The sequence below is a fragment of the Plecotus auritus genome (assembly GCF_963455305.1).
Source record: "Plecotus auritus genome assembly, chromosome: 3".
Taxonomy (NCBI): Eukaryota; Metazoa; Chordata; class Mammalia; order Chiroptera; family Vespertilionidae; genus Plecotus; species Plecotus auritus.
Window position 1 is genome coordinate 100690951 of NC_137772.1, and position 12127 is coordinate 100703077.

A 12127-nucleotide genomic window follows, 5' to 3' on the forward strand; every position below is an offset into this window, starting at 1 on the left:
CTGAAAATAATGTTACCATTGAGAAATTTCTAAAAATGAAGAGAATTCACTTGCCTTCTCATTTTTTGTTTTTGCTTTTTTGCAAATTACTTGCACATTTTGATTTTTAATACCTTCTACTTCTTTTAGTGTAAGTTCATCTATGTAGTATTTAAGAATGGTAACTTGAACTGAGAATCAAACTTCAAATGAAAATTGAGGACATCTACTTGATATATTTTTATGTCATTAAATATTTTAAATAGCTTAAGAAATGAAAATAAAATAAATATAATTTATTTAGAGTTACATACCACATAGTTGAGTCTCTGTTAGTTCATATTTTAAACATTTTACTTCAAGATACAGAGTGATAAAAGTAATGTCAAATGAAATGGAGATATGATTTACAGGGAAGAGAAGTGAGATGTGAGATAGCAGCACAATGCAGACACAACAGGGAGATATATTTCCCAATAATAATTTTTTATTATTTATTTTTTAATTTTTAAAAATTGATTTTACAGACAGAGGTGTAGAGGTGTTCTCTCTTTTCCGCATCAGCACGGAACAGGAACGGGTCCGATTCTGAGTGGAGGAGCTGGGGATTAAGAAATAAAAGAAAGAAAGAGACCAGATAGAAAGATAGAAACAAAGCTGGGAGCCAGGTGGGACGCCATCCTCTCTGAGGGAGAGGCAGCGACCTGAAGCCCATGCAGCACATTTATTTTATACCCCCAAATACCAGGGAGTTTCACCAAAACTTAGGATCAAAGGAGCTTATTTGCATTCTTGAGTAGGCCCTAGTATTCCTGGTGCTTGCCTGGATTTACATATCAAAGCCCACTCCCTGGCACCTGGACAAAGGTAAAAAGTCAGTACTGATAACGCCCCCCACCTTCTTGGGGAGGGCGTAACCGAGACGAGGCTCTGCCAGTCGCCTTGGGCTCAGCTGACAACAATTTAAAGAAATGCCCATGTGCCTTCCCAGGCGGCCCTCTACAGAGAGGAAGGGAGAGAGAGAGTGAAACATCAATATTTGCCTCCCATACATACCCCGACTGGGGAACGAACCCGCAACCTGGGTATGTGCCCTGACTGAGAATCGAACCCATGACCTTTTGGTGTATGGGATGACACTTCAACCAACTGAGCCACCCCAGCCAGGACAATAATATTTTTTAAAATCTAAGTGTGTTATATATGTAATACATAGAAAATATGTATTTAAAACATTTGCTGTGATTTCTGGTCCAAATTCAACTGTAAATGCTTTTCCAGTTGTCTTATGTGAAATTATATAGATAGATAGATAGATAGATAGATAGATAGATAGATAGATATATCTTGGCAGGTTAGTTATTAAAGGAATTTTATTATTTCATATATTTCTAAATTTTTTAACCGAAAATAAATATGGTTGCACAACAAAACAAAAGTCCCTCCTTATATTATTCTGTTTTAAATTCTGGAAGTTAAGGAGGGCTAAATGGAAACTTCCTTGGTAACTTCTTTTACTTAAAAAAGAGAGGGGGAGGCATTTTTGTTTTTTCAGAAAACATGGCTATTTGTGGGTCAGATGTTATTTAAAGGAGATAAAGCCTAGAATGAAAGATTTATGTGTGATTTGTTATTTCCTTAAGAGTGATATCTGAAACCAAAGGACTTTTTGTTGTTTTTAAGCTGGAAAAGGTTTAGACATCTTATGCAACAGTAGAATGTCTATCATTACAGATGAGCCAACTAAAACCAGAAAGATGAGGTGACCTGTCTAGTCACATTGCTAGATAGAGATGGAGATGGGCCATGCCCAAGGCTCCTGTCTATCATTTTTACATTCATTCTACAGCTGTTCATTGAGGACTCTTTGTGCAAGTTATGAAGTCAGAGTGCTTCCTTTTTAATGGAGAGAAACAGATCTATACAGTAAGAGAGAAAATGATGTGTACTGTGAGAGAGACATAAATAAATAATGACATGAAAGAATAAAAATTGTAGGTAATATAATCAGAGCTATCATAATGGTCCCAATTCAAATTATTCTCTCCTAACAAGCCCAGCAAAAAAGCAAGCACTTAAGTGCTTTCTAGATTTATTTACTTATTTTTAAATTGGAAATATTTTTTATTTTTTATATATATTTTATAGATTTTTTACAGAGAGGAAGGGAGAGGGATAGAGAGTTAGAAACATCGATGAGAGAGAGACATCCATCAGCTGCCTCCTGCACACCTCCTACTGGGGATGTCACCGCAACCCAGGTATATGCCCTTGACCAGAATCGAACCTGGGACCCTTCAGTCCGCAGGCTGACGCTCTATCCACTGAGCCAAACCGGTTAGGGCTGCTTTGTAGATTTATTATTAGCCTAAAGACTTTGTTTTAAATTTTCGTCTATCCCACAGTAATTAATCCATTTCAAAAACTAGTAGTAGTTGTATAGTCATGGTTTGCAATAATTTTATGTACATTTGAAATGTTCATTTAAAAATCCACAGTTCAAATGTATTTTAACACTGTGATTAATTAACATCATAGAGCCAAATACCCAAGCATGCATTTTGTATTTTGAATTTGAGATGAAAAGTGATGCCAAGAAATTAAAACCTAGACACCATTGCATATCTTTTATCTCACATAGGGCTCCAACAAGGCATTGACACTTGAATTGTGTGCTGTTAAACAAAAGCTTATGGTTAATTTAACTTCCTGATAGTTTTGTATTCTGAATGAAATCTGCCAATAAAAACATATTGAAATATTAAACACGCAGTATAATATAAGATTGCCCCCAGGAAAAAAGGCAAAGGAAAATCCTTCAAACATTAGATTTTTTAAAATAATGTTGGGGCTCCCCTTGCTGGCTAGTTTGTGTATTGCTCAATTCTGTCTATATTTCTTGACTTTTTTGGTAAAATTGGTTGACTTCTTTTCTTCCAGGTGTGGATTATTTCTAGATTTTACATTTTAGTATATATCCCTTGTGGTTGCTGTGTTTAAATGGAAATTTTTTTTTGTTGGGCCCAATATGGTGTGCGGGCAAGCTTAATGCACTTACAGTTTCTTCTATGCTTCCTATTTCTTCAGACTTTCCTTCATTTCCCTTTGCTCTGTAAACTTCTCATTTCTCCCTGCTGGGTTCTCATTTCTCCCTGCTGGTTACTCTTCCTTTTCCGGTCTTGCCTTTGTTTTTAAAATAATTGCTCTCCCTTCCAGTGGGGTTTTGTTTTCCTGGGCCTTGGTAACAGCCCTTTGGTGGCGTGTTTTTGGAGCTTTTTGCCTGTGACTTCCTTGAATGGCTTGAGACAGAGGCTCAGCCCCATGCTGACTCCTCTCTGAGGTTTCAGAAGACATTATGTACATTAGATCACCCCCTTTCTCCATTAACTATAAATCAAGGGTCTACTAAAATATGTCAAACTTTCGGTCTTTCACAGAGCATTAGAATGCTGATTCAAAAATTCTAGAACTGATTTATAAAGAAAATACTGAGACATATGAAGTACAATGAAAGTCATTTATAAGATGGCTTGGTCCAAAGATACAAATTGAGATTAAAATGGCACTGTTGAGTGAGTGTGGAATAATTGATTTTATGGAGTGGACTTGAGTTTTTAATTTTTTTATTTAAAGTATATTTGTAAACAATATTCAACCTAAAAAAACTAATAAGTTGGAATAACTCTTAAAGTGGCTCATAGGAAATGTTTGTCAAAATAGAATAATAGTTGTATAACCTTTTTGTTCTACACTAGAGGCCCGGTGCACAAAATTCGTGCGGTGGGGGTGTCCCTCAGCCCGGCCTGCATCCTCTCCAATCTGGGACCCCTCGGGGAATGTCTGATTGCTGGTTTAGGCCTGATCCCTGCTTGCCCCCAACTGTCCCCCCCCTGTTGGCCTACTCGCCCCCAACTGCTCCCCCTGCCAGCCTGCTCACCCCCAACTGCACCCCTCCCTCGCCAGCCTGCTCACCCCCAACTGCCACGCCTGCTGGCCTGATCGCCCCCAACTGCCCTCCCCTCCTGGCCTGGTCACCCCTAACCGCCTCTGCCTCAGCCCCACCCCCACCACCATGGCTTTGTCCAGAAGGACGTCTGGAAGGTCTCTTGGTCTAATTAGCATATTACCCTTTTATTAGTGTCAATTATTTACATTATGGTGGATGATATTACTAGAATTGTATCATGCCAGTGCAGCCTTCTCCCTTGTATTGATTTTTAAAATTGGAGTTCTCTGCCCAAAATTTCCTAAAGGGCTCCCCTACCCTTCTCCCCAAACACACATACATAGTCTAATGGGAGCTAAATATGGCTCTTACCAGCTCTTTGCTCCCTCTCTGTGCTTGGAAAGGTGACAGTCTTAATAGGATAAAAATCTCAAGGGAGAAAAAAATTCAAGTTTAATTCTCCTCTGGGTTTTGTGTCATAATAAAACTCAGAGAATTGGTTTCACATAAGAAGTCTCTAGAATTGCTTTACATGTTTAAAATAACACAGGTTAATGATTTTTTGGCTAAAATTTTTCATAAGCCTGAGTTAAGAACTAAGTGATGATACACAGGATTACATGTTTGAGTATGGAGTACAAAAATTCTGCCTTCTATCATGCCAGTGACAGCGTATCCAAAAAGTTAGCTCCTTAGAGATGACCATAGATTCCTTTTAGAAAAGTTAGCAAGATTGGAAGCAGTTAAGAGATTATCATTGGCTTCAGGTCCAAAAATTACAACCTTCCAGTATAGCAACCAGCAGTGGTGCTCCCTCTGAAAGGAGTTAAGCCTCTGGCTGCCGAAAAAAGGTATGCTCTAAACCAGCAGTCGCCAACCTTTCATACCACACGTACCACCAGTCTAAACTTCAGAAGGATAACATCTTTTAAAGACTAATACAGAGGGTACAAAATATTCTACATATAAGGGTCAGTGGCATGATAGAAGGCAGAATTTTTCCACTCCACACTCAAACATGTAATCCTGTGTATCATCACTTAGTTCTTAACCCAAGCTTATGAAAAATGTTAGCCAACAAAACATTAATCTGTGCTATTTTAATTATATAAAGCAATTCTAGAGACTTCTTATGTGAAACGGATTCTCCGAGTTTAATGAATAAAATGTGAAACCTCGAGTATAATGTAAATGAAAACTTAAAATGAAAGCACGGGGAAAATGAGAGAGGAGGGAAATCTTTCAGAGGGTGAGACGGACGGGCTCTGAAGATGAGCCAAGCTCTTTCCTGGATTCAATTTATTGCCACCAAAAAATACAGCTTTTGTTAGTCACACAACCCAGTATAATTTTAAAATATAATCTTTTTTAGAATATTTGAATCATGCTTTCATGTGGTGTCACATTTTTACCATTATTTCTGTGAGTGGTGAATGAATTATCTGGGATAAATAAAGAAACCATTTGCTTAATTTAAATGTGAATAGTGTTATGGCAATCTACTCTAGATACTCCATAAAGGCTTTTTTCTCTTTCTCTTATAGTGTTTCTAAGACCTCATAGAAATTTGGAATCTATAGACCCACAGTTTACAATTCGGAGGAAAATGGAACAAATGAGAGAAGAAAAAGAACTGGTGGAACAACTCCGTGAGGTACCCAAGAAATATTATAATAATTTTCAGAATTGAAGCAACGTGGTGGTTAGGGGCACCTCTCCCCCAACCACCGCCACTAAAGCAGTTGAAAATCTGAGTATAACTTTTGACTTTCCCAAAACTTAACTACTAAATAGCTTGTTGACCTGAAGCATTACTGGTAACATCAACAGTTGATTAACACATACTAAACATGTATTATGTACTGTATTCTTACAACAAAGTAAGCTAGAGAAAAGGAAATGTTATTAAGAAAATCATAGGAAAAGACATTTACAGTACTATACATATTTATCAGAAAAAATCCTTGCCCTAGCCGGTTTTGCTCAGTGGATTGAGTATTGGTCTGTGGACTGAAAAGTTCTGAGTTCAATTCCCATCAAAAGCACATGCCTGGGTGGCGGGCTTGATCCCCAGCAGGGGGCATTCAGGAGGCAGCCGATCAATGATTCTCTCTCATCATTGATGTTTCTATCTCTCTCTCCCTCTCCCTTCCTCTCTGAAATGTGTGTGTGTGTGTATATATATATATATTATATATATATATTTTTAAATCCTCATATAAGTGGGCCCACACAATTCAAACCTGTGTTGGTCAAGGGTCAATTGTATTTTTTTAAAAATAGACTTTGAAGCACTGCAAATAATGCTAGTTTCACATCTAGCCAGGTTGCCTACAGACTGTTTGATATTGGGCAAGTCACTTAACATCCCTGAGTGTCAGTTTTTTCAAGTATTAAAAGAATAGTTCCAATCTACCATAGTGTGATTTTGTATGTAATATATGAGATAATGTAAATAGAACTACTTAATGCATATGTATAAAGCTAGTATTATTTCAATTCAGGTATACTTTAAACTAGTGGTCGGCAAACTGCGGCTCACGAGTCACATGTGGCTCGCGAGCCATGGTTTGTTGCTCTGTTGACTAATGAGTTTGCCGACCACTGCTTTAAACTAATGCACTGTTATTCATTTACTTAATAGTAATATTCCATTAATTTAAAAATGTTTTAAGTTATCCTCACTTTATATCCCAAACTGGTCAGAACTTTTCAATCAGTCATTTAATGGAAAAACTGGTCGAGTTCCTACCAAGCATGAAGTCATGTGCTGGGTAACATTGAAGATTTTCAGCTCTGTGATAACAGGGACCATGGCTAATGTTTGACCACTTTTTTGCCTAAGAAAACATGGGGGTGGGGGGACAGTTTGTCTTCTCTTTTAAATCTGCCTTTAGCTGTCTTATGTTGGACAGTAAATTTTGTCCTATAATCCAATGCGAAACCTCCAGTATTTTTCACAAATGAGATAAAAACTGCTATAATGTTGTTGGAGCTATGTACCAAATTCTCGTTTAATATGTTTTCCCAAATTACAAAAGAAAAACTATGACTCCTTGGCCTCCAATTTGAGTATACAATTATCATTTTATAAGGTGTAAGAGGACACTATCAATCATGTTTCTATCCATATTTGCATATTTTATTAATTCTTCAGGGAAAATGCTACATTTTTTTAGAAATCCTTTAGTTGTCACTTTTTTCCTTTTTTAAATAACATTTTAATTGAAAATATAGTAAGAAATAATGCTAATTGGAGAAAATAGAGACATGCTGAAGAAAAATAAATACTTTTTTATACCACTGCTCAAAGACAAGCACTGTTAATATTTTGGCTTCTACTGGCATTCTTTCTACGTTTAAGTTGTATCCAAATTGTGAGCATCTCATGTACAGTCATGGGCCGCTTAACAATGGGGATATGTTCTGAGAAATATGTTAACAGGCAATTTCATTGTTTTGTGAACATCATAGAGCACACTTACACAAGCCTAGATGGTGCGGCCTACTACACACCTTTGCTATATGGTATACCACTGCCGTATATGTGGTCCATCATTGACCAAAACGTCCTGATTCCCCCACAGAGCATTGAGATGAGACTCAAGGTCAGCCTGCACGAAGACCTGGGGGCTGCGCTCATGGATGGTGTTGTCCTCTGCCATCTGGTCAATCACATCCGCCCGCGATCTGTTGCAAGCATCCACGTCCCCTCACCAGCAGTTGTAAGTAAAGTGAAACCAATTTTTACATAAAACACTCTTTTGAGACAGTGTTGCTGGCTACCAATGCCGATGGGATCACCAGGAGCCTTCTTAGATCCTCTCGGCTGGGCCCCAAATCACTAGAAGAGCAGAAAGGAGTAAGTCTGAAGGAAACAATATTTTCACTGTAAAAAGGGAGAATAGTCTATCTAATAAAAGAGTAATATGCAAATTGACCATCACTCCAACACACAAGATGGCCGCCCACATGTGGTCAAAGATCCTGCCCCCATGTGGACACAAGATGGCCACCACAGGATGGCCTGCAGGGGAGGGCAGTGGTGGGCGATCAGGCCAGCAGTGGAGGGCAGTTAGGGGTGATCAGGCTGGCAGAGGAGGGCAGTTGGGGGGGACCAGGCCTGCAGGGGAAGGCAGTTGGGAGGGACCAGGCCTACAGGAGAGGGCAGTTTGGGGGGACCAGGCCTGCAGGCGAGAGCAGTTAGGGGCAACCAGGCCAGCAGGGGAGGGTAGTTAGGGGTGACTGGGCTGGTAGGGAGGGTAGTTAGGGGCAATCAGGCTGGCAGGGGAGCAGTTAGGCATTAATCAGGCTGGCAGGGGAGTGGTTAGGGGGTGATCAGGCTGGCAGGCAGAAGCGGTTAGGGGCAATCAGGCAGGCAGGCAGGTGAGCAGTTGGGAGCCAGCAGTCCTGGATTGTGAGAGGGATGTCTGACTGCCCTCGAGGAGTCCCAGATTGGAGACGGTGCAGGCTGGGCTGAGGGACACACACACACACACACACACACACACACACACACACACCCCTGCATGAATTTCATGCACCAGGCCTCTAGTTTAAAATAAATGTGTCAGTTACAGAAAATGAATTTATTTCAAATATAGAGCAAATCATATTTACGAAATTACTGGTTGAGGTGCTAATTTTAAGACGTTAGGGACTAAAGATTCATTTCTTTTTTTTATTCATTTTTTTAGAGAGAGGAAGGGAGAGAGATAGAAAGTTAAAAACATCGATCAGCTGCCTCCTGCACACCTCCCACTGGGGATGTGCACACAACCAAGGTACATGCCTTTGACCGGAATCGAACCTGGGACCTTTCAGTCTGCAGGCTGACACTCTCTCTATCCAGTGAGCCAAACCAGTTACGGCTAAAGATTCATTTCTTACCAAGGGTTATTTATCAGTGAGAAGGCTTGAATGGGGTTTCTTTCCTTTATTAATCTTTAGGGACTTTAGGATAGCTCTGAAAAAATGTGGGCTCTGTGTAAAAAATCATTAGTGACCTGTCAAGCCAGAGCTGATCAGCCGTCATTAATGCAACAGTTCCTTGATCATTCACTGTGCTCCAGGGTACATTAGAGGCACTGGGGAATGATGGAAAATGTGAAGATAAGTGAGACTCCATTAATGCCCTAAAAATATTTGTCCCCTCTGTAGGGGTGATAAAGCTGGCAAGTAGATCCTCTTCCTGTATATACAGAGCATGTTACCATCCAGAGGAGAACTATGGAGTCACTTTTATGGTCAGTCACATGAAGGTGGAGAATCAGGGATCAGCTTGTCCTGGAAGCCTATGTCAGGTTCAGACAAGTAGAGAAGAAAGAAGAACGTCTATTCACACTATTTGCTGTTCTTTAGACAAGGCAGGAAAAGAGTAAGGGCTAAGACTTGGGTTTTGGATTCAAATTCCAGATCTGCTCATAAGCTGTATGTCTTTGGAAACATTTTTAACCCCTCTTAAACTCAACTTGCTTTTCCCTACCATGGGAAATATTGTGAGGATGAAATAAAGTACTACATATGATATACCCATACTGTAAGCCATTCTTATCATTAGTGTTAATAGAACAGATTTTCAAAATTCAGACTTCTTAATCCCAAGGCACAGTGCTCATAAAATGACCACATGGCAGGGGCACTGGGAGAAAGCTGCTGTGAAGCCATCTGCGCACTCCCTCGGCCTCCAGGAAAGCCTCACATTGACACTATTTGTCCTAATTTCTTTCCTCTGTTCTCTTAGCTGATGATGCCATTTCAACTCTCAGTTTCTTTTTTATACTATTGAACATGTTTTTCCTTTGGAAAGTTTGGTCATTTTTGCTTCAGAAAATGGGTGGGGTGGAGGGGAGAAAGGGGATGATCAGTTTGTCTTCTCTTTCAAATCTGCCTCTTAGCAGCCTTAGGCTGGGCAGTAAATTTTGTCCTATAATCCAATGGGAAACTTTCTAGGATTTTTTACTAGAGATAGTTTATCCAAACTGTTATAATATTGTCTGAGCTGTGTGCCAAATTCTCATTTAAATAATTTTTCCCAAATTATAAGAAAGAACCTATGATTTCTCAGCTTCCAATTTATTTATTTATTTATTTATTTATTTTTTGAAGTGTTTACATTTTTTTAAATATATTTTATTGATATTTTACAGAGAGGAAGGGAGAGGGATAGAGAGTTAGAAATATCGATGAGAGAGAAACATCGATCAGCTGCCTCCTGCACACCTCCTACTGGGGATGTGCCCACAATCAAGGTACATGCCCTTGACCGGAATCAAACCTGGGACCTTTCAGTCCGCAGGCTGACGCTCTATCCACTGAGCCAAACTGGTTTCGGCTCAGCTTCCAATTTAAATGTACAGTTATTTTGTAAGGTCTAAGAGGACACTATGAATCATGTATCTATATGCATTTGTATAGTTTATTCTTAAGGAAAAAAAATGCTACATTTTATTAGCAATTCTTTGGTTTTTCACCTTTACTCTTCTTTAAATAACATTTTAAATGAAAATATGAGAAATAATGCCTAGTTGGCAAAAAAGAAAAAATAGAGAAATGCAGAAGAAAAATAAATCATTGCCCAAAGACAATCAAAACATTTTGGTTACTATACTATTAGCACTTTCTGTATTTAAGCTGTTTTTGAATTGTGAGCATCTGATATATATTAATTGTTTTTAAAATTTATTATTAAAACCTAAATATTTCCCATGTCATTAAAATTCTTCATAAACATCCATTTTAGTAATTGTAACATATGACAGCATATGTTATGCTTCTTTTTTAGAAATGAAGGTGGTTGCTAAATGTCCACTTTTCAAAAATCCTTCAGAGAGCATCTTAAAGCCTCTTTGACAAGGCCCAACCACAGTGTTATGTGGCATGCTATCTCTACGGCAGTGTTTGCAGAGGCTGCTCTCTGAATGAGAAGGCTGCTCCCCACCCTTCCTCCAGATCCTTCACCTGCAGCATCACTAGCTCTCATTTCTTCTCTACTGTAGTGTTTACAGGACGCAAGCCATTCTTGACTCAGCACTGAGATAGAGTGTTTTCCTTTTTTTTTTTTTTTCTTATAACAACGTCCCCACAAGTCAGACCTATACCATTCTGTACTGTAATTTTCTTGAACTTGTTAATATTTTGAACTAGACCAGAACTAAGTGACCATGAGGATTGTATCTTTCAGTTTCACAGGTGCATCCTTAGCACCAGATAAAGAATCTGAGACATAGTAAACACTTAATCAGTCACGAATGGGAGCCTTTTCCATCCATGTGATTGCCAGCATTTTAAGCATGCTAATTTTTCATTCATGAAACCAGTACTGTCCATTTTGAATGCCAAACTGAGGGAATATAGTGGTAAACAGAATCACTATTATTGTCAATACTAGAGGCCTAGTGCACGAATTTGTGCACATGTGGGGTCCCTCGGCCTGGCCAGCTATTGGGGCTGTTTGGGGCTGCGGGAGGTTGGCCAGTGGGGGGAGGGGCCGAGAGAGGTTGGCTGTGGGAGTGCATTGACCACTGGGGGCAGCTCCTGCATTGAGCATCTGCCCCCTGGTAGTCAGTGCGCATCATAGCGACCGGTTGTTCGATTGCTTAGGCTTTTATAATATAGATGCTAAGAGTCTCTTAAAATAGACTTTCTGAGTCTTTGAAAATTTGGTAAGCTAACCACTGGCATCAAAGTTGGTGTAATTTTTGATTCTTTGAACTATTGTATTTGTGGCAAGTACTTTTCTAACTGATACTAGGCAACAATCTTAGAATGGGCCCTCTCTCACTTCCAAAGATGGAACATTTTCTTTATGTAGCTTGAAGCACACTTTCATTGATTTACTGGGCTGACCTAAGTATTTTGAATGATGTTGAGCATCTTTGGAATTTCAGAACAGACTCCCCTAAATCGTAATTAGGAGAAGGAGGGTCAGAACTGCCTCTCAGTATCCTGTGTTCTGGGCCAGGACCTATTCGTCTGATATCCCCATATCACATTACCCATTTCTGTGCCTTCTCTTTGCATGAGGCTGAATGTAGCTGTCTTGTCCTAACATATTCAAGGGGTGGGCATAACCACCTAACAGCTTCTTGGCCCATCTTTGCAGACCTCATGTCCTCTCTAGCCAGAGTGGAGAATATTTGTTTAGCCTCCAAATTAAATTGTTCCACCTGCAGGCAGGCTTTCTTTCTTTTTTTCAGAGGT

The 12127-nt window shown here is 39.4% G+C and overlaps 1 protein-coding gene across 9 annotated transcripts in view; it reads left to right on the forward strand.

The window, feature by feature from the left end:
• Nucleotides 1–12127, forward strand: part of LRCH1 (leucine rich repeats and calponin homology domain containing 1) — a 252676-nt gene that overhangs the window by 212449 nt on the left and 28100 nt on the right. For all 9 annotated transcript variants that reach the window (XM_080662530.1, XM_080662525.1, XM_080662526.1 and 6 more), the window contains 2 exons: nt 5470–5579; nt 7513–7650. In XM_080662530.1, the coding sequence (XP_080518656.1) occupies nt 5470–5579; nt 7513–7650 (248 nt within the window). The remainder of the gene's footprint in view (nt 1–5469; nt 5580–7512; nt 7651–12127) is intronic.